General features: G+C 42.1%; 1 protein-coding gene across 2 annotated transcripts in view; it reads left to right on the top strand.

The window, feature by feature from the left end:
• Nucleotides 1–23939, top strand: part of LOC129826069 (cAMP-specific 3',5'-cyclic phosphodiesterase 4D-like) — a 375111-nt gene that overhangs the window by 73988 nt on the left and 277184 nt on the right. The window contains exon 1 of one of the 2 annotated variants that reach the window (XM_055886371.1): nucleotides 18111–18929. The exons of the other annotated variant lie outside the window; for it this stretch is intronic. Coding sequence (XP_055742346.1) covers nucleotides 18619–18929 — 311 coding nt within the window. The 5' untranslated portion in view covers nucleotides 18111–18618. Of the gene's footprint in view, nucleotides 1–18110; nucleotides 18930–23939 lie in introns of those variants that run through there. 2 annotated transcript variants of the gene reach the window in all.

Here is a 23939-nt window from a genome sequence, read left to right as displayed (position 1 = left end):
GTTAATAAAGCCGCATACAAACATGGTCTCTTTTTTGTTTTCTTGAGTAAGGCAGCTCCAAAATGCAGGTGTTTCAGCCTAGCTCAGTGCTTTCTGTGGTGGTGTGGCAAGCCAGCAGAAAATATGGAGTGTTGCGCCGTGATTGGTTCAGTGTTCTGTCACTCATGGGGACATTAAGTCACCGCCAAGTCTAAGGGTAGCGCTAGAAAATTCTATTCCCTTGGGTGCTGCCATAGAGTTACATTAGAAGTGCCCATCCAAGAAGGCTCAAGGTCATTGGCAACAGATAAATTATGTCAAATCACGTTATATCTACAGTAGCTTTGATTGGACTGATCATGTCAGCATCATACTTTCAAAATCTTAGATAGCAGTCATCATCGTGAATCAAGTTGACAATCTACTGACAAATCCTTTTAAATCCTTGTCATATGAAGAGGAATAATGGAGAGAAATTATAGATAAAATGTATCGGTGCTCATCGGCCATTGGACAGAAACATTACACAACAAGTTGGAAATCGCAAATTCAATAATGAGTGGTTTGGAAGGAATCAGTGAGAGTGGTTAACTGCAAGAATTGCAAAGCAATCACTGGCGTGCTATTCAGTGGAGTGGCTGTGTGGTCCAAAATGTGGGATTATGTGGCTATTTTCCAAGTTTAAAATGATAAACATTCAACATTGGCCATGCTGTCAATGAAGCATGATTTGTGCCGCGCTCAAAACAACTGTTAACTCAGAACTGCAAAAACTTGACTTCAGTGAGTTCAAGACAACTGGGAAGTTGGGAATAAACGAGCTCCGACTGGGAAAATAAGTTTTGAACGGTCATCCAGCTCGGAATTGTAAGTCTGGCCTCTTTCTAGAGCTACGACTTGAAGATCAATGATGTCATCATGATTTGACTTTGTTTTTTTCCGAGTTCCTAGTTGTTTTGAAAGCACCATAAATCTAGAGAATGCCTGACTTTGATGACAAAATTTGCCCACGAAGGACCACCGCGCCACCTTCCTGTTCGAGTATGCACAGCACAACAAGGTGAGTCCAAAAATGCATTGTATGCTGCGGCATAAATTATGTAATATGCCAGGAAGTTATGTATACTGTAGCTAAGAAAGTAATAGTATGTTGTGTAGTAAGATGTTAGTAGTCCATGTGCCTCACCCTAATAATTTAGTGTCACACCAGCCTTCGCTTTGGCTCCCCCTCCGGTCCAGCTCAGGCGTTCAGCATCGCCGGCCTTCTAGCTACAGCGGAACCTGCTGCTGGCAAACGCCCTTCACTTATCAACCCCGGACTTGTCTCGTTATCATTACACACACCTGGTTCCAATCCCCACTCTATCACAATATATATACTGTACTCCCTCTGTCATTTGCCTTTGTCGGTCATTGTAAATGTTACTTGTTTTCCTGAGAAGAATCTCACCTACTATTTCCTGAGGACTTTATTATTTTGCACTTTGGGTTTCGTCACGCTTTTATATATATATATATATATATATATATATATATATATATATATATATATATATATATATATAATATACACACACACACAATCATGGCCAAAAGTTTTTAGAATGACACAAATATTAATTAATTGCAATTCATCTGATCACTCTTCAACATTCTGGAGTATATGCAAATTGACATCATACAAACGGAGGCAGCAAACTTTGTGAAAATTAATATTTGTCATTCTCAAAACTTTTGGTCACGACTGTATATATAGTGCTTTAATAAACTCAGTAGTTCTAAACCTGCGACTGCCTCCTGTCTACTCCTCTCTACTTGTGACTTTTGGTCGATTTACCCATCATAATTTCACCTACTGTTCTGACGTGGTGGTGCACATGTAGCCTATAACCTTTTTTAGAGAAATTAAATCATTGAATATTGTAAGAGCTTTCATTGTCTGCTTATATGCCCCCTTTATCGACTTTACTGACTTGGTGTACAGGGAGAACACTGTAAGAACGGCCCATGTTCTGAATTCTGTTGTACATTTGAAAAGTGCTAAACAAATAGTTATATTGACTATGTCCGTCCTAGCTCGCTTATTAATTTCTTAATCAACATTACAGATTGCCTCTTATCCGCTTGTCGTCCCCTTATGCCATAGTTTGTGCATCTCAATTGTCATTAGAAATAGAAACCACATATGTTTAAGCAAGTCAGCCATATCAGCTATATATTTTTTAAAGGCTGTAAATGAGGTTGAATGAACTGTTTCGCTGCCAGACAAGGCTCTGCTGATAGCCAGGTGTGGCAGTGATAAGATATTGGGACTGCTGGCACAGCTTTATGTAGGCCCTAACAGTTTGTGGGCACTGTTTGTCACTCTCATAGTGCAATTAATGTATTGTTTAGTGTTGTGTAGTGGTTTTGCTGGCATGCATCCCACTTTGTGTTTTTTGCTCCACCAAGATTTACATGCTAAGATCGGCACTGGTGAGCAGACACAAAAATACTCCTCTGCACCCCCAACCCAAAGCATCTTCCCGCTGCTATGCCACTTGCGAGCAGTGCTTGCAATTAGTTCTTCACTTCTGTTTTCTATTAGTTTACAGTTCTAAACTTCACTGAAAAGGGGATGAGAACATATCAAACCTTTGGCTTGCAGGCCTGCTTCTGCGCATGTCAAAGGCCTGCTGCTGTCCATAGCAAGCAACACGGTGCGCGGTCCATCGAGTGGCGCTTTCCACCCCCTAGTTACAACAACAAAAAACCTCTCCTTCTCTCTCACACACACCAGTTGTAATTATGCAGTAGAAAGAAATGTGCGCTTTGTTCACAATGGTCTGTCCATTACTAGGCACATGAGTTTCAAGTATGAGTTTCATGTTTGGAGAAGCTTACAATTTATCCTACCATTTCTACCAATCTGAGTGCCAGTTATGATTTTCATATGCTCATTTTTGTGGAACAGTTTCATTTCAATAATAATGTTTTTGTTTCTCAATCATTTTCACTTGGTTAACAATACAAATAGGTAAATGACTGTAGGCCTAATTAATCCACGCATGAACAGAAATGAATGTAGCCAAATTACATGGATTAATGGTACATTTACTACTGGTGACATATGTAATGGGGAATTTATAAAAAATAAACAATCAATGAATGATCAAGAATTGGCGGGAGACATCAAAGCGCATTGTGGAGAGTTGGACCCATTCTGGAGAGAGACGTGCCAATATCTTTGCCACACACCCCCCTCCCTGTAACATTTAAAATGATCACGAAGACACACAATCTTCACGCATATTTTAGAGGCATTGCTTTTCACTGACAGCTGCATCTTAATAATCAGTTAGGGCTATTGCCAAGCGTGGTGCCCAAATCAAAAGCATACACACTTTTGATTTGAAACAATCCACAGCTTTAAAAGAAGCAAATGATCCTCTCTGGTGAAGTATTTTGAATTATTTTATTTATTTCTGTGTATGTAACCGATGTGAAATGGCTAGCTAGTTAGCTGGGTGCACGCTAATAGCGTTTCAATCGGTGACGTCACTCGCTCTGAGACCTTGAAGTAGTTGTTCCCCTTGCTCTGCAAGGGCCGCAGCTTTTGTGGAGTGATGGGTAACGATGCTTTGGGGGTGTCAGTTGTTGATGTGTGCAGAGGGTCCCTGGTTCGAGGCCAGGTAGGGGCGAGGAGAGGGATGGAAGCTATACTGTTACATATAGACAGGAGTAATAATATAATTTTGGCAAAAAAATATTTTTACTTTAAACTGCAGTGACTACTGTTACCGGATCTTGTCCAATACTTAGTCTACACAACACATTAAGAATTGTATTTTATCATTAGCCTGCAAATATATATATATGTTGGGCAACAACCACCCCCCCCCCACTCAGCACCCCCTACTCAAAACATCGTCCTGTTTTCAGCTCAAAATGCAGGTGTATAACGCAGTTTATTTCTGTATCTTGCATATTGAAAATGTATCACCGTTTATGGCCGTAATGACTGACAAGCTCCATCGTGCGTGTGTGTTCGCCCTGTGCGCTCGTGGGGCATCGCAAGCTTTGAACCACTACTTTTTTGGGGTGGTGGGTCAAAACATTTGAGAACCACTGAGCTAACAGATTGCTGATTTGCTATACGGTTATAGGATCGGGTCCAGCGCAAACGGCAAATTGTAGGGAGAGAGGATTGCCATAAAGAAATATGCAGCTCCAAAAATTGTTTGGTGATCAAGAATTGTCACACCCTGGCCTTAGTTATCTTTGTTTCCTTTATTATGTTTGTTAGGTCAGGGTGTGACATGGGGAAGGTTTGTGTTTGGGTGGTTATATGGTTAAGGGGTTGTTGGGTTTTGTGTTTGTGGTTTTGTGTTGAGTGAGTATGTCTAGGTATTTCTATGGTTTAGTGAGGGTTTCTAGGTATGTCTATGGTTGCCTGAGTGGTTTCTCAATCAGAGACAGGTGTCTTTCATTTGTCTCTGATTGGGAGCCATATTTTAGGCGGCCATAGGCATCATGTGTTGGTTGGGTCATTGATTTTGTCATTGTCTTAGTCTGTGTCTAGGTCTGTTTCAGGTTGGCATGTTTTGCATTTAGTCGGTTTTTGTTTCACGGTCTTGGATTTGTTGTTTTGCTTCGTTAGTTCATCTCCTAAATAAAGAGAAGATGTATTATTTACACGCTGCGCCTTGGTCCTATCTCTCTCCCATGGACGATCGTGACAGAATGACCCAACCAATTTGGACCAAGCAGCGTGAAAGGAGGGAACCAGAGCCAGTGGTTCGGAGATTGGAGGTGAGCAATGGGATTAATACAGAGACTGTTAAGGACTTAATGAGGAGTTTGGAGGAGAGTGAAAAGAGGGACCTGCTGTGTTGGTGCGTGAGGCACGACATCCACCCGACAGAGCGTGTGCGGGAGGTGATGTTACCTGAGTCAGTTCTTCATGCTCGTCCTGAGTTGCGTGCTAACCATCTGGGACTGACAGTCCCACGAACCAGGCCTCCTGTGTGCATTCCTAGTCCTACACCTTCTGTAACACCTTCCCGCCCCAGCCCAGTACCACCAGTTCCGGCACCACGCCCCAGGATTCCAGGGTGTCTCCAGAGCCCTGTTCGCATTGTTGCTTCTCCCCGCACTCGCCCTGAGGTGCGTGTCCTCATTCCGGTACCTCCTGTGCCGGTACCACGCACTAGGCCTATAGTGCGCTTTGAGAGCCCAGTGTGTCCTGTTGCTGCTCCCCGCACTAGCCCTGAGATGTGTGGTCCCAGCCCGGTACCACCAGTTCCGGCACCACGCACTAGGCCTAATGTGCGTATCCAGGGTCCAGTATGCCCTGTTCCTTCTCCCCGCACTAGCCTTCAGGTGCGTGTCCCTAGCCCGGTACCACCAGTTCCGGCACCACGCTCCAGGCCTATAGTGCGTCTCAGCCGGCCAGAGCTGCCAGTCTGCCCCGAGCCGTCAGAGCTGCCAGTCTGCCCCGAGCTGCCAGTCTGCCCCGAGCCGTCAGAGCTGCCAGTCTGCCCAGAGCTGCCAGTCTGCCCCGAGCCGTCAGAGCTGCCAGTCTGCCCCGAGCCGTCAGAGCTGCCAGTCTGCCCCGAGCCGTCAGAGCTGCCAGTCTGCCCCGAGCCGTCAGAGCTGCCAGTCTGCCCCGAGCCGTCAGAGCTGCCAGTCTGCCCCGAGCCGTCAGAGCTGCCAGTCTGCCCCGAGCCGTCAGAGCTGCCAGTCTGCCCCGAGCCGTCAGAGCTGCCAGTCTGCCCCGAGCCGTCAGAGCTGCCAGTCTGCCCCGAGCCGTCAGAGCTGCCAGTCTGCCCCGAGCCGTCAGAGCTGCCAGTCTGCCCCGAGCCGTCAGAGCTGCCAGTCTGCCCCGAGCCGTCAGAGCTGCCAGTCTGCCCCGAGCCGTCAGAGCTGCCAGTCTGCCCCGAGCCGTCAGAGCTGCCAGTCTGCCCCGAGCCGTCAGAGCTGCCAGTCTGCCCCGAGCTGCCAGTCTGCCCCGAGCCGTCAGAGCTGCCAGTCTGCCCCGAGCTGCCAGTCTGCCCCGAGCCGTCAGAGCTGCCAGTCTACCCAGCGCCATCTGAGCCATCCGTCTGCCACGAGCCAGAGTCGCCCGCCAGCCATGATCAGCCAGAGTCGCCCGCCAGCCATGATCAGCCAGAGTCGCCCGCCAGCCATGATCAGCCAGAGTCGCCCGCCAGCCATGATCAGCCAGAGTCGCCCGCCTGCCATGATCAGCCAGAGTGGTCCGCCAGCCAGGATCAGCTGAATCCGCCATTCAGCCAGGATCTACCAGAGACACCGAAGCGGAGATCGACTATGGTGGAGTGGGGGCCACGTCCTGCACCCGAGCCGCCGCCATATTAAGGCCTACCCCGGATCCTCCCCTAGACTTTGTGTTGGTGCGCCCGGTGTTCGCACCTTTAGGGGGGGGTTATGTCACACCCTGGCCTTAGTTATCTTTGTTTCCTTTATTATGTTTGTTAGGTCAGGGTGTGACATGGGGAAGGTTTGTGTTTGGGTGGTTATATGGTTAAGGGGTTGTTGGGTTTTGTGTTTGTGGTTTTGTGTTGAGTGAGTATGTCTAGGTATGTCTATGGTTTAGTGAGGGTTTCTAGGTATGTCTATGGTTGCCTGAGTGGTTTCTCAATCAGAGACAGGTGTCTTTCATTTGTCTCTGATTGGGAGCCATATTTTAGGCGGCCATAGGCATCATGTGTTGGTTGGGTCATTGATTTTGTCATTGTCTTAGTCTGTGTCTAGGTCTGTTTCAGGTTGGCATGTTTTGCATTTAGTCGGTTTTTGTTTCACGGTCTTGGATTTGTTGTTTTGCTTCGTTAGTTCATCTCCTAAATAAAGAGAAGATGTATTATTTACACGCTGCGCCTTGGTCCTATCTCTCTCCCATGGACGATCGTGACAAGAATATTAACTATTCACTTTGCAAGCTCGCCAGCAATGAATGGGGCATCAAGCAACAATTACTAGCATAGGCCACTGGTCTTTTGGTATGACAAAATTGCTTGAAATTGATCATCTACTTATGAAACTTGCTTTTGAAATTTGTTCAATTAATTACATAATCAAAATGTTAGACAAAATAATGAAAAGGGCTTTCTGGCAGCCTAAGTAAACAGACAAAGATTTGTAATTGAACAAGTCATTGCATGTATAGATTATTTGTTTACTTGAGACTTGACTTTAAAAAACTTGTGACTTGACTTGGCCTTAGAATGCATAACTTCAACTTGACTCGAGACTCTACCTGTTCTACTTGAGACCGACTTGAGACTCGGATCTTGTGACTTGAGACTTGCTTGTGACTCGAATAATAGTGACATGGTCCCACCTCTGTAACCGGCATCCCGAGCCATTACTTTGAAGATAGTTATTCTATAAGGACTAATGCCAGACTGAGAATTCTACTGCTGATGAAGATTTCATCAAAAGTGCATTACAGTGGCTTGTTAATACAATTACATTTCTAACAGAGGAAAATAATATTGGAGCAAAATCTTTTGTAATAATTAAGATGTGTCCAGATTGACTTTAGATGCAGTATAACGCAGTGGTGGGCCGTCAGGGCCAGCAAGGCCTTCTCTGCTGGCCTAAACATCATCAGAATATAATTTTAAAAAATATATATTTTCCCACAAATATGTATTAAATTATTCCCCAGAGTAAGAGTTATACTCTTCATTTCATAGCTTTCCTCTTGGTTGCACTGCTTCCAGCCCAAGGTTGAGATTTGGAGGGCTGGTCTTTATGCTAGATCTTTTATCCAATCATATTCAGCCATCATGTGTTGCCAGGGGTCTAAAATCTGCCCTCAGGCCTTCAGAATCAACAGTGCGGGTGCTTGTAGCTTAAAGTGAATGGAAATGAAAATTTAGTGTCAACCAATCAGCTTTAAAATTGGCTATTGTACGCCTGCTGGCTGGCTCCAGTGTTACACAGGAGCCAGCTAGCAGGCGTAGTGGGGGCACGTCTTTTGATTGGATTACCAATATTGAGAGGCAGATCCTATGTGCAGGTCTATTCAGAACCTCAGAACTAGGAAACTGAATTTGATAAACAAATTAATTTGCGTACTACTAAGCTGTTTTTTCAACCCACAATGGCGGAAGGAGGAGAAGATATCGATTTGGTCGAGGATATAATTATAACGCCATTCTCAAGACGAACTTTTCTAGAAAAGTTAGACATTGTAAGGAGAGGTCGCCTGACGCCGACGCTACAAAGCCTGTCACAGGCGGGAAAGGGGTTCGTTCGTCACTTTCAAAGTTCCAACTACGAGCGCTATCAATGGCTCACAGGCTCCGAGAAGCACTGCAAACTGTACTGCTGGGAATGCCTATTATTTCCAGGTGATCGATTTGGTGTTTTGAGCCACACTGGCTTTGCAAACTTGAGTTGTCTAACCAAGGCAGCAACGAGACACCAAAGTACGGCTGGGCACTTACAAGCAATGGTGCTTTTGAAAACTTTTGCGGACACCTGAGTGGATCTACAGCTCAACGAACAAGCGCGCAGGGCAACGGAGCTGCACAATGAAAAGGTGAAGAAAAATAGGGAAATATTGAAAACTCATTGATTGTGTCATGTTTTTGGGTAAACACTGTTTACCCAAAAATGTCATTTTTTGCCAATTTCAAGGTGACGCAACGCCTGGTTATACTGCGTTTCTGTCGAAATGTATAGTGTCTAGAGCCATGGCATCATAATGATGGTAATAAGAGGTGGATTCATTCGGGTGGGACTGTGTAGAACCTCACTGAAGGCCCAGGCCCCAGGCCCACGGCACACCACTGGTATAACAATAGCTAGCTAGCTAAGATTAAGGGGAGACAACTGCTTATTTTGCTAGCTAACATCAGCATTGCTAGCTACTTGCTATGCACAATTACTATTTTGAACTATTGACACAGTAAAAAAATACATTTACTGGAAAAACTGTGCAGATGCAAAGTTTGGTAACAGAAGTACGGTAAAATCTTCCTCAGTTTTAAACTTTGTATCTGTATAGTTCTTCCTATAAATGTGTTTTTGTAAAAATGTTCAGTAGAAATTATTAAAAGTAGTCATTGTGCATAGAGATCTATGGTTTGTTCAACTTTAAGAATCAATAGTTATTTTGGGGGGGTATACATTTTAAAGTAAAAAATAAGAGTCTCAACGTAATTCCGTTACCATGGAATTGCCCATGGGCAGATTCATATAGGCCTAGGCAAGGTGGTAATCGTTTCTGTTTTAAAGTCTTTCCATGTACACGAATCACTGTTCCATCAAATAGACATGACATGGTTGTCAAAGTTTAGGCATCAGGCATCTGGCATTGGGTGGCAGCCATCTCTTAGGTTAGCTGTCAAAAAAGCACTTTATATTCAACTATAATTTTCCTCCAAAGAGTGGCTGAATTTCTCTTGCATATCCAGTTTGTTGTTGATTGCATGCACCTTGATTCGACTGCAAGGTAGCAGCAGTATTTTCCTTTCTCAAAGCAACTATTCTGTAACTTTTAAGAAAGTAGGCTATTTTAAGTTCGCTGGTTCTGAAGCATTCTTTGGTAACCAAGTGATATGAAATGGAGACCAAGTCACCACCTGTATGAACACAAAGACAGGACAGAGTGTCATCCTATTCATGAGTTGCACATTTCGTCACAATATTGTTTAGAACATTTGTTTTAGGACTAATGCCCGGCTGAGCAGTCTACTCAATGCGTTATCAATGAGTGCTAATGAATATTTCATGAAAAGCCCATTACAGTGGCTTGGAAAAGGAATGACATTTCAAAAGTAGGCAAATTTATTTTTTTATTTTATCGTTATTTTACCAGGTAAGTTGACTGAGAACACGTTCTCATTTGCAGCAACGACCTGGGGAATAGTTACAGGGGAGAGGAGGGGGATGAATGAGCCAATTGTAAACTGGGGATTATTAGGTGACCATGATGGTTTTGAGGGCCAGATTGGGAATTTAGCCAGGACACCGGGGTTAACACCCCTACTCTTACGATAAGTGCCATGGGATCTTTAATGACCTCAGAGAGAGTCAGGACACCCGTTTAACGTCCCATCCGAAAGACGGCACCCTATACAGGACAGTGTCCCCAATCACTGCCCTGGGGCATTGGGATATTTTTTAGACCAGAGGAAAGAGTGCCTCCTACTGGCCCTCCAACACCACTTCCAGCAGCATCTGGTCTCCCATCCAGGGACTGACCAGGACCAACCCTGCTTAGCTTCAGAAGCAAGCCAGCAGTGGTATGCAGGGTGGTATGCTGCAAATAGGAATTAAACCATATGCATCATTTTGATGTCGCCAGATTGACTTTAGATGCAGTATAACGTTAGTTAGCTAGCTAAAACTGAGGGGAGACAAGCGAATTTCAGATAGCTAGCATTCGCTTTCTTAGCTAGTTCTGACAAACTTTGCTAGCTAATGACAACATTGCCATCTGTCTAAAGGAAATTTGATGACATGATAATGATGGCAAGTTGTTTCCGACTAAATATTTGCCTACTTTAGCAATGTCATTGTATTTACAGGCCAATATAGTGTAATTTAGATGACAAATGTCACTAGCCACCGTTTAGAATTTTTTATTTTTTTATTTAACCTTTATTTAAGCAGGTAGGCTAGTTGAGAACAAGTTCTCATTTGCAACTGGCCAAGATAAAGCATAGCAGTGTGAACAGACAACAACACAGAGTTACACATGGAGTAAACAATAAACAAGTCAATAACATGGTAGAAAAAAAGAGAATCTATATACAATGTGTGCAAAAGGCATGAGGAGGTAGGCAATAAATCGAATAATTACAATTTAGCAGATTAACACTGGAGTGATAAATCATCAGATGATCATGTGCAAGTAGAGATACAGAAGTAAAGAGAAGTAAAGAGCAGAAAAGTAAATAAATAAAAATAAAGAAGTAAGAAATAAGAATGGTTGGGCTTATCACAAATTTTGTGAACCACTATGGCCAAGAGCGGCTTGAGAATGTTCATAACAATGGCATGACGTGACGGAGGTGCAACCTATGAATACTCTAGTGATCATTTACAGTGTTGTGTAGATTATATTCCTGCCTGTGATGTCAGTGCTGTTTCCTTCCTTGGTATTCAAAGACAAACACATTTGAAACCCCACGTGTTTGCCTCCCCTCACCTTCTAGATTTCTTACGGCATGTTCGTAAATTCACTCTGGCTATCTACTCCGATTTCAGAGCACTCTCGTCTTAGTGTGCCAGAGCGCAGAATATCTGATGAATTTACATACAACACTCAGTGAATATGGCCGGTGTCAGTAAACGTCGCAAAAAAAGCGTCATTAAAATGTTGCCAGCAGCAGTTAGTCACCAATGCTCTGGATAACATAAAAAACCCTAACCAGCTCTGCTAGGGCGAGTAAAATGATCAGGGTGAGGTGTGTTCTCTCTTTGTTTTTGGAGTAGCTAGCAAGCTAGCCAACGTTAGCCAGTTAGCTTGGGTGCTTGACTGCCGTTGAGTCCAGAACGCTTGGATCCAGTGTCACAATAAGGTGTCGAGCACGCGTGTCAAACTCATTCCAAGGAGAGCTGAGTGTCTGAAGGTTTTTGTTTTTTCCTATTAATTAAGACCTAGACAACCAGGTGAGGGGAGTTCCTTACTGATTAGTGACCTTAATTCATAAATCAAGTACAATGGTGGAGCGAAAACCCGCAGACACTTGGCCCTCCTTGGAATGAGTTTGACAAGTGGTGTAAAGTGGAGAACTGTGTGCTGTTTTCAAGGGATTGTTAACTATTTGGTTGTAATATCATCACTGCTTGAAAAGCATAGTCAGACCTACAAATTTCAGACTATTACATACAAAACAAATGCACACATTTATCTCTATCAGAGTCATACAGCAAGTAACTGCATGCTTTTCATTATCAGTAAACATCAATCATGTCATTTCAGATATGTAGGGTAGCCTCAAGATATCTCTCAATATCGGCCACCGTGAATTGGATATTTGAGTGATATAAAATAAAATGGAACTATACCTGACAAGTATGAGTGGTTGAAGTTAATTTCCCATATTTTGTGGGCTCTGCCTTTCAAGCAGCAGAAGGGCACATTTGCCAATGTAGGCTGCAGTTAGTGGATAATGTTTACTTTGCAAGGAACCGGTAGAAACTTTGTATAGTTGGCTAAACATATAGTGGTAAGTAGAACTAATGTACTTTTTTCTCAAACCAATGTAGGCCTACCTAGCGAAGTTAGCCAACATGATCCACTTTTCAACATTGTTTTTAAGAGTGTTTAATTATGATTGCTTCTGACAGAAATATGATATAGGCTACATTGATTGATGGACCATGACAAATTGGCTAGCTAGCTAATAACAGATCACGTCAATGTGACTAGTTATCAAGCAAACTTTCAGGGGATAAACTATATGACGAAATCCAAATATTGTTTGGACGAGGACTTGCAGATGTCGAGCTTTTTCCAAAAGCCTAATCTCTGATGCAAGCTAAATTATGTTGTTTGCTTAGCTAGCTATATGCCAAATGGATAGGTACCTTCACATATCTGAAATTACATGATCAATTGATGTTTACTGATGATGATGAGCATTCAGTTACTTGCTGTACAACTCTGATGATAGAGTTAAATGTGTGCAATTGTTTTGCATGGAATAATCAGAAATGTGTAGTTCTGACTACGCATAATAGTTGATAATATTTAAACCAAATAGTTCGAAAATGTCCATCAATCCCTTGAAAACTGCACATAGATGTCAATGGTTTTAGCAGCCAAATTGAACGTATTGTGACGTTTTATTGAAAACAACCTATAAGACTGATGGCTACAGTCTGATATTAAAACAAGAGCGTGTGTGTTAGGGGGATTTAAGCACAGCTGTCCTAAAAAAAAATGTGGAGCGGAGCTTTGTTAATGGTGTGATATGACATTAATGCATTTTCAGGATTGATTTATACAGTATAGTAACAAGCCTTTTATCATATCCTTATTCATTTCTATGCCTTGTATTACCTTCCCTATGGACAACAGGGAATAACATATTTGAGAATTCTAACATAGACCAGATTGTGGGACGTTTTAGCTCAGCTTCAAACTTGGTTCATTTATAATTATATTGGAAGACTTTACCGCTTCCAAGTTCATTAAGGTGTCATTTGAACAATGCAAGAGTGAAGTGTCTGAACTGGTATAGGTTACAGCTAAACCATACCAGGACGGAGAAAAAAAGATCAAGCACTTCTTAAATGGGAGAGTCTGTCATACCTCTGTCCTCGCCAATAGCATGTGCATAGCAGTCAAAAGTTTGGACACCTACTCTTTCAAGGGTTTTTCTTTATTCTTACTATTTTCTACATTGTAGAATAATAGTAAAGACATCAACATTATGAACATTATGAGAGAATGCCAAGAGTGTGCAAAGCTGTCATCAAGGCAAAGGGTGGCTACTTTGAAGAATCTCAAATATAAAATATATGTTGATTTGTTTAACCCTTTTTGGTTCCATATACATGATTCCATATGTGTTATTTCATACTTTTGATGTCTTCACTATTATTCTACAATGTAGAAAATAGTAAACATAAAGAGAAACCCTGCAATGTGTGGGTTTGTCCAAACTTTTGACTGATACTGTATGTTACCCAAAGGTTGTGAGTTCAAATCTCATCACAGACAAATTTAGTATTTTAGCCAATTAGCAACTTTTCAACTACTTACTACTTTTTAGCTACTTTGTAACTACGTAGCATGTTAGCTAACCCTAACCTTATACCTTTCAGCTAAACCTTTCCCTAACTCCTAAATGTAACCCTAACCCTAACCTGGACACTTAACCCTTAGCCTAGCTAATGTTAGCCACCTAGCTAGAATTCGTAACATACACGTTTTCGCCAATTCATAACATATTGTACGTTTTGCAAATTTGTAACATATGATACGAATTGTATTTCACAACATATCATACAAATTGGGTGATGGACATCTGTAACCAACTTCATATAACCACCCAGAAGAAAGGCACATGGACACCCACACTTCAGGTTGACTTGATTTTTTATCTGCAGTAAAAGATATCAAACAGTGATGACAGGCATTGACATGATGGTCACAGCCACACGTTCACTGCTCTCAGAATATCTCTCTCAGACTCAATGCACAAAGGGATACTATAGTATAAATGCATTGTGTTTAGGAACAAACTAAAATACAGTAAAATATACCTGCAGTGAAAGATATCAAACAGTGATGACAGGATGATCCCAGCCACACTTTAACTGGTTTTAAATAGGACACAAGATATCTTTTAGATAGGAGCAAGTGTAATGATACATGCCCTCAATGTGAAGTGACATCAATCCATAAATACAGAGCACAAGTACAACCCTTTTTAAGTAAACCTTTTAAAGGTAGTAAGAAAATAAACATTCACTTAATATTTCATTAAAGAAGCCTTGAATTACCAATAAATCACCTGCTAGCAATAGCTAGTGTGACATTACAGTGCACTGTCATTACATGGCTAGCTAAACCAGCAAACACTTGATTTGCTGAACTTGCTGAAATAGGCATTAAATGCATTAACAGCAACATAAATATTTACATAGTCACATTCTCTAATGACTTTGGGGATATAGGAACCAGTTTCCAAAAGACACTATTGTGTTATACAGTTTTAAACAGTTTTTATGTACGTATAGAGGAAGGGGAGACGAACCTGATCTCAGAACATCTCTGTCAGACTAAAGAGCAGGCAGACCATCTTTTCAAATAGGGGAGAAGCACTCAAAATCCACTATTTGTTATTTCAAGGAAAATAATATAAAAAAGGTAAGTCTGAAGACCTCTTGTGTTGCCAACCTTACTACAATGGCAGTAAATATTTTTCTGAATTCGACAACACATAATGTTAGGAAACTTTAATAATAGCTACCCTTTTCTGAAGTGAACGATTTCACCCACTACTCTACCTGCGAATGGTGGTGTTCTTTGATATTATATTGCGCAGTGCAAGTGAGGTTGATGGAAACGCAAAAATTTCATACATCCACAAATTAATACATAGCGTACAAAACGTAACAAATCATACTAAATGGAGTGTCTCGATTTTACATACAGAATAATACGAAATGCTCTGAGGTCAGGTTGTGTCCCATCTAGATTACTGTCTGGTAAGTGCAGCAAAGAAAGACCTAGCAAAGCTGCAGCTGGCTCAAAACAGAGCAGCACGCCTTGCCCATATAGAACTAACAACAAAAACATGCATGCCAGTCTTTCCTGGATGAGGGTTGACGAGAGGTGAATTGCATCAATTCTTGTTTTTGTGAGAAAATAAATTGTTGAAATGTTCAAATTGTCTGTATAATCAACCTCAGTGGTGTAAAGTACTTAAGTAAAAATACTTAAAAGTACCACTTAAGTTATTTTTTGGGGTATCTGTACTTTACTATTAATATTTTTGGCAACTTTTACTTTTACTTCACTACAGTCGTGGCCAAAAGTTTTGCGAATGACACAAATATTAATTTTCACAAAGTTTGCTGCCTCAGTTTGTATGATGGCAATTTGCATATACTCCAGAATGTTTTGAAGAGTGATCAGATGAATTGCAAAGTCCCTCTTTGCCATGCAAATGAACTGAATCCCCCAAAAACATTTCCACTGCTTTTCTGGTCTGCCACAAAATGACCAGCTGACATCATGTCAGTGATTCTCTCGTTAACACGGGTGTGAGTGTTGACAAGGACAAGGCTGGAGATCACTCTGTCATGCTGATTGAGTTAGAATAACAGACTGGAAGCTTCAAAAGGAGGGTGGTGCTTGGAATCATTGTTCTTCCTCTGTCAAATATGGGTACCTGCAAGGAAACACGCCCGGTCATCATTGCGTTGCACAAAAAGGGCTTCACAGGCAAGGATATTGTTCCCAGTAAGATTGCACCTAAATCAATAATTTATCGGATCATCAAGAACTTCAGGGAGAGTGGTTCAATTGTTGTGAAGAAGGCTTCAGGGCGCCCAAGAAAGTCCAGCAAGCGCCAGGACCGTCTCCTAAAGTTGATTCAGCTGCGGGATCGGAGCACCACCAGTACAGAGCTTGCTCAGGAATGGCAGCAGGCAGGTGTGAGTGCATCTGCACGCACAGTGAGGCGAAGACTTTTGGAGGATGGCCTGGTGTCAAGAAGGGCAGCAAAGAAGCCACTTCTCTCCAGGAAAAACATCAGGGACAGACTGATTTTCTGCAAAAGGTACAGGGATTGGACTGCTGAGGACTGGGGTAAAGTCATTCTGATGAATCCCCTTTCCGATTGTTTGGGGCATCCGGAAAAAAGCTTGTCCGGAGAAGACATAGTGAGCGCTACCATCAGTCCTGTGTCATGCCAACAGTAAAGCATCCTGAGACCATTCATGTGTGGGGTTGCTTCTCAGCCAAGGGAGTGGACTCACTCACAATTTTGCCTAAGAACACAGCCATGAATAAAGAATGGTACCAGCACATCCTCCGAGAGCAACTTCTCCCAACCATCCAGGAACATTTTGGTGACGAACAATGCCTTTTCCAGCATGATGAAGCACCTTGCCATAAGGTAAAAGTGATAACTAAGTGGCCCGGGGAACAAAACATCGATATTTTGGGTCCATGGCCAGGGAACTCCCCAGACCTTAATCCCATTGAGAACTTGTGGACAAACAAAAACCCACAAATTCTGACAAACTCCAAGCATTGATTATGCAAGAATGGGCTGCCATCAGTCAGGATATGGCCCAGAAGTTAATTGACAGCATGCCAGGGCGGATTGCAGAGGTCTTGAAAAAGAAGGGTCAACACTGTAAATATTGACTCTTTGCATCAACTTCATGTAATTGTCAATAAAAGCCTTTGACACTTATGAAATGCTTGTAATTATACTTCAGGATTCCATAGTAACATCTGACAAAAATATCTAAAGACACTGAAGCAGCAAACTTTGTGGAAATTAATATTTGTGTCATTCTCAAAACTTTTGGCCACGACTTCACATTCCTAAAGAAAATAAAGTACTTTTTACTCCATACATTTTCCCTGACACCCAAAAGTACTCGTCACATTTTGACAGGAAAATGGTCCAATTCACACACTTATCAAGAAAACATCCCTGGTCATTCCTACTGCCTCTGATCTGGCAGACTCACTAAACACAAATGCTTACTTTGTACAGTAGATGATGTCTGACTGTTGGAGTGTGCCCCTGGCTATCCGTCAATAAAAAATAAAATAAAATTGTGCCGTATGGTTTGCTTAAGAAAGGGTATTTGAAATCATGTATACTTTTACATTTGATACTTAAGTACATTTTAGCAATTCAATTTACCTTTCATACTTAAGTATATTTAAAACCAAATACTTGGACTTTTACTCGAGTATTATTTTACTGGGTGACTTTCACTTTTATTTGAGTCATTTTATATCAAGGTATCTTTACTTGTACTCAAGTATGACAATTGAGTACTTTTTCCACCACTGCTTACATCTCTGACAGACATACTTACCCCACCAGACATGCCACCAGTGGTCTCTTCAAATTCACAGACTCAAATCCAAAATGAATTCAAGGCTACACACATATAGAGCCATGATCTCATGGAACTGCCTTCCATCTCAAATTACTCAACCAAACAGCAAAATTTGCTTTAAAAAACAACACCTCACAACACAACGCTTCTCCCCCATTTGACGTACTTGTAATTTAACGTTATATGTTCATATTTTTAAATGTATGTAAGTTTTAAATGTATGTAAGTTTTAAATGTATGTAAGTTGCAAAGTATTTTTGTCTGTAATGTATTTTTCGTGTCGGACCCCAGGAAGACTAGCTGTCGGCATTGGCACCGGCTAATGGGGATCCCAATAACATCTACAAATCTAATCCAAATAAAGAAGGGAAAAAAAATCTTATTTCTGAAACATATAATGGCAGTAATGGATTTTTACTTTAGGCTCAATGTAGTCTATCCACATACCACGTACAGTATTGCGGGGAACACGGATAAGGAATGGTCACACCAGCACTTTGCTGAAATGGGCGAGCATGCAGAGAGGGTGGTGCATTTGGAATTCAATTTCAGACAGGTTCTTATCGAAGCGACAGGGAGAGAGTAACATTGGACGGGAAGTTGCTGATATTGCATTAACGACATGACATTTTTTTCTTAGCACAGTATAGATGCCAATAGTGTTTTTAGCAATTTGGGAACTTGTTTTTGTGTGGTGGCACATATTAATAATAAAATTATTTGCGCAAATTAGTAACCAAATGGATGTATTGTTGGATAGATTCATGGAGGTCACTGTCAGAAGTGCTGTATAACTATTTTTAGCAATACGAGGCAATGAACATTATTGAACTGCTTGCCTCTGTCCTCTTATAAGTAAATCCAGAGAAGTGCCTGGATCTTCAAGTAACGTTTCAAACTAATAAAAAAAGCTTTGTTCAAACAAACTTGAATTAATGTAGGTCTCCAGCAGAACTAAGTTTTAGAAGACAACTTGGCAACAACAGCCCTGAGACACGGCGCCGAAAAGGTCCAGAGGCTTCACTTTGCATGTTTTTATCCGGACTGCGAGTCTACTAAAAATCTTGGCAAGCTGCGATGGATACTGGCGGCGGTAAAGTGACATCCCTCGTCGCAGGTAGCTTCGACAGCAGCAGTGGATGCACTGGTGAAAACGCGAAAGCGCCTAAACATTTGTGGAGGCAACAGAACCAAGCAGTGCTCTCTCCGCTCCACCACGCGCTCGAGGTACGGAAGAACAACCGGGTGAGACAAAGAGGATTTTCGGACACCGAGAAATACCTCAGCCCTAAGACCATGGACCGGACTTATGCAGTGGACACCGGGCACCGACCCTGTTTGAAGAAATCGCGGATGTCATGGCCATCCTCGTTCCAAGGACTTCGACGGTAAGGACACATATTTTCCTCTCAGTCCAAAGGAGAATTTGAAGGGCGTGTGTGAATGACGGGAAGCGAAAAAGTAAGTAGGCTTCCAAAGGTGAAAAAGAGGCTATTCGCATAGTCCTCTATATAAAATAGATGTCGGAACTTTGGACATGCTTTAGTTTCGATCCCGTAAAGCGTTTTAGGTAGCAGTGAAACATATCCTATAGTGGTAGTCTAACCGTTATTAATCTGACCGGCGAGAGGTGACAAAAACGGATTTGTAAATTATGTATGTCTGGGTAATGAATAAAAAAGAATGTGCGCACATGGTTTGTTCATATTCCTTTATAGAGTACATTTAGTCTCAATAACCGTGTCTGTTGTTGATGATATTGATGTCTTGATTGATGGCTGTGGTTTGAAAAAAAGACAGCCCTGTGCTGAGACTGGGAGTAAAGTAAGGCGACACATTAATAACCTTCGGTAAACGTGGACCAAAGTATGCACAGGGAGGACACAGAAGTCAAATACCCCACAGGAAAATAAAGGGTCACAATTATGATAGTCGGTGAATAACAGCGATTGTACCCTACTTATGCTGGATCGTGTTTTAATACAATAACTGTGTGTGCTTTCTATAGAATGTGGTAAATCATATTTAGGCTATGTGTATAATAATATTCCTTATCGCACCTTCTCACTGTCAGACAGCATGTCATACTTTACACAGCCAAAGCATTAAAATAAACCAATACACAGCAGAGGACAACCCAATTGCTTGTGTGGCTGGACATGCATGTCTCACATTAGCTTCAATTTGTGAGCACATGAGCAAGCATAAGTGGCACTCAGACTCCCTCGTTTACTCAACACATCCCCTACTAGTAAAAAGCTATTTATATCAGCTTTAATAAGACAAATGGAAGCATCTTACCATATACTGTAAGTGAACAGACTCAGTGCAGAGCAGTTCCCCAGTCCCAATACAAATGTACCATATTCACACTATCATGCCCAGGGCTGGCTCTAGCCTTTTGGGGGCCCTAAGTGAGATTTGGTTGGGGGGCCCCACACTTTGCAGCAATACATTTTAGAAGCTTCCTCTTGACCGTGCAGAGAAAATATTTTGTTTTTAAGTTCACTTCCTGCAATTCTACACATTCTGCCCATGGGCGGGAGAAAATGTTCTAATTTTCGAAAACATTAAATGCAGTTCTACGCATTTTGCCATGGGGCTGAGATTTTTGTTGTTGTAGTTTTACAGCTAATTCCCTGCAATTCTATTCATTTTGCCATGGTGTGGAGAGACACTTTTGCATTTTTAAAGCTAATTTCCTGCAATTTTACACATTTTTTAATGCCTTATGCCCTGTTAATGCACTACATAGCCAAAAGTATGTGGATACCGTCGAACATCTCATTCCAAAATCACAGGCATTAATATGGAGTTGGTACCCCCTTTACTTCTATAACAGCCTCCAATCTTCTGGGAAGGCTTTCCACCAGATGTTGGAACATTGCTGGGACATGCTTTCATTCAGCCACAAGAGGCATTAGTGAGGTCGGGCATTGATGTTGGGCGATTAATCCTGGCTCGCAGTTAGCGTTCCAATTCACCCCAAAGGTGTTCGATGGGGTTGAGGTCAGGGCTCTGTCCAGGCCAGTCAAGTTCCTCCACAACAATCTCACCAAACCATTTCTGTATGGGCCTCGCTTTGTGCACAGGGGCATTGTCATGCTGAAACAGGAAAGGGCCTTCCTCAAACTGTTGCCACAAAGTTGGGAGCACAGAATCATCTAGAATGTCATTGTATGCTGTAGCGTTAAGATTTCCCTTCACTGGAACTAAGGGGCCTAGCCCGAATCATAAAAAAACAGCCCCAAACCTTTACTACTCCTCCACCAAAATTTACAGTTGTCAATATGCATTGCGGCAGGTAGCGTTCTCCTGGCCTCTGCCAAACCCAGATTCATCCATCAGACTGCTAGATGATGAAGCGTGATTCATCACTCCAGAGAACGCATTTCCACTGCTCCAGAGTCCAATTGCGGCGAGCTTAAAAGCACTCCAGCTGACCGTTGGCATTGCGCATGGTGATCTTAGGCTTGTGTGCAGCTGCTCAGCCATAGAAACCCAATTCATGAAGCTCCCGACAAACAGTTATTGTGCTGATGTTGCTTCCAGAGTCAGTTTCACAACTACCACAATTCAGTGGCTACAGGGGTGGCAGGTAGCCTAGTGGTTAGAGCATTGGGCCAGTAACCAGCATTGCTGGATCTAATCCCTGTGTTGACAAGGTAAAAATCTGTAGTTCTGCCCCTGAGTAAGGCAGTTAACCCACTGTTCTCTGGGCACCAAAGATCTGGATGTTGATTAAGGTAGCTCCCTGCACCTCTCTGAGGTGTTTGGTTAAATGCAGAAGACACATTTCAGTTGTACAAACCCCTACAATTAATGACAACATAGCTAAATACCAATACAATGAAAATGTTTTGTTTTCCAGCTGGCTAGCATGAGGCATCTTAGTCTTCAGAGCCTAGGCATATTTTTTTGCTGGAATCAGTGCACTTTATCCTGCCTTTCACTAGAGCAACACAGTTTCTCCATAAAATCTAGTTTTTCTGGTGTTCCTACATTTTAATATAGGCGTTTCATTAATGTTCTTTCCTCAAATTTAAGAAATCAGCTTTTTGAATATCTTTGTAGGGCTGTTTGAAGAACAATTCATACAGATGTTTATTTAATTCCAGCTATAATAATAATCGGATTCCAAAAATCCCATATCGGTCAGACTCTACTCAATAGTAAGTTGAGGCGCGGCCGGGGGCCCTAAGCGACCGCTTATGCCTGGAACCGGCCCTGATCACGGCATCCCAAACAAACTGTGCTGGCTCTGATATGTTCTTTTCACATTGTCCTTTCCAGAATAGTTCTAGCAGCTATGAAGGATACGTAAGGCCAGCACAATGTGACCGCTCAGAATGGCACGTTTCTGCAGTGTGAGAAGGTTAAGAGGCCTACCCTACATTATTTTCACTAGTCCCTGATACCTGCATGCACTTCATACACTCACAACAGTCTTAAGCCATTCTTTAAACCAGGAGCTGACTGTCGATGTTTTAGGCAGTAGTGAAGAGCAAAGGGCTGCTCCACATTCAGACAGAGTCCTGGGGATTCTTCTGCTCTAATTATCAATTTTAGCTGCAAAGTAAAGAGAGAAAGACATTTCATATTAAAGGTCACCTCAGTTTCCTGTCTGAAGTGCTGTAGCTAATGTAGTATCTGTCTCTGGACTAATATTCTCTTCAGTTATGAGTGACACCTCACCTCAGGGCCATGGAGAATATTGACCTAGCTGTGCTGGGAAGGGACTGCAACATGCCTCCAGATCCGACATTCAGAGTCTAGACAGAAAGCGAAGCATGAGATCTGTTTATGAGATTGTAAAAAATCTTTAGAAATCGTATTTGGGAGAGAGGAAGACTTGCACTGTGTACAAAACATTAGGAACACCTCTTTACATGACATACTGACCAGGTGAATCAAGGTGAAAGCTATGATCCCTTATTGATGTCACCTGTTAAGGGGAGGAGACATGTTAAAGAAGGATTTTTTTTAAGCCTTGAGACAATTGTCATGTATTGTGTATGTGTGCCATTCAGATGGTGAATTGGCAAGAGAAAATAATGAAGTGCCTTTGAACAGGGTATGGTAGTAGGTGCCAGGCGCACCGGTTTGAGTGTGTCAAGAACTGCAACGCTGCTGGGTTTTTCACGCTCAACAGTTTCCCGTGTGTATCAAGAGTGGTCCACCACCCAAAGGACATCCAGCCAACTGTGGGAAGCATTGGAGTCAACATGGGCCAGCATCTCTGTGGAACGCTTTTGACACCTTGCAGAGTCCATGCCCTGACGAATTGAGACTGTTCTGATTGCAAAAGGGGGTGCAACTCAATATTAGGAAGATGTTCCTAATGTTTTGTACATTTAGTGCAAGTGATCTTTATAGGAGTTATAGTCATATTTTGAATATTTCAGAGGGAGAAAAGGTGGTGAAAGATGTGTAGTGTTGCTCATCACATTGCATTGTTTTAGTTGAGAGAAGTCCAGGGCCTTGTTCCTAGGAAGATCTCCCCTGGTCGATATCAGTTCACCCGGGACATTATGGCAGATAATGTATGGGACATAAGCTGTCCAGCTCACTTCTCTCTCTCTCTCTCAATGGTAAAGGTCAATAGAGAAAATAATTTAAACACTTTCAAGTGATACTAAGGCCCCTTATTCAACCTAAACCACTATCCAGAAATGTGTGGGGTGAACTAAACCACCTCCAAAGCTGTGAATTAGAGGTCGACCGATTAATCGGAATGGCTGATTTCAAGTTTTCATAACAATCGGAAATCGTTATTTTTGGACACCGATTTGGCTGATTTTAAATTTATTTTTATATATATATATATATATTTTTTTTACACCTTTATTTAACTAGGCAAGTCAGTTAAAAACACGTTCTTATTTTCAATGACGGCCTAGGAACGGTGGGTTAACTGCCTTGTTCAGGGGCAGAACGACATATTTTTACCTTGTCAGCTCGGGGATTCAAACTTGCAACCTTACAGTTAACTAGTCCAACGCTCTAACCACCTGCCTCTCATTGCACTCCACGAGGAGCCTGCCTGTTACGTGAATGCAGTAAGAAGCCAAGGTAAGTTGCTAGCTAGCATTAAACTTATCTTATAAAAAACAATCAATCAATCATAATCACTAGTTAACTACACATGGTTGATGATATTACTAGTTTATCTAGCGTGTCCTGCGTTGCATATAATTGATGCGGTGCGCATTCGCGGAAAAAGGACTGTCGTTGCTCCAACGTGTACCTAACCATAAACATCAATGCCTTTCTTAAAATCAATACACATAAGTATATATTTTTAAACCTGCATATTTAGCTAAAAGAAATCCAGGTTAGCAGGCAATATTAACCAGGTGAAATTGTCACTTCTCTTGCGTTCATTGCATGCAGAGTCA

The sequence above is a fragment of the Salvelinus fontinalis genome, chromosome 28 (assembly GCF_029448725.1).
Source record: "Salvelinus fontinalis isolate EN_2023a chromosome 28, ASM2944872v1, whole genome shotgun sequence".
Lineage (NCBI taxonomy): Eukaryota > Metazoa > Chordata > Actinopteri > Salmoniformes > Salmonidae > Salvelinus > Salvelinus fontinalis.
Note: the sequence above shows the minus strand (reverse complement) of the source record. Positions and strands in the feature narration are given on the sequence as shown.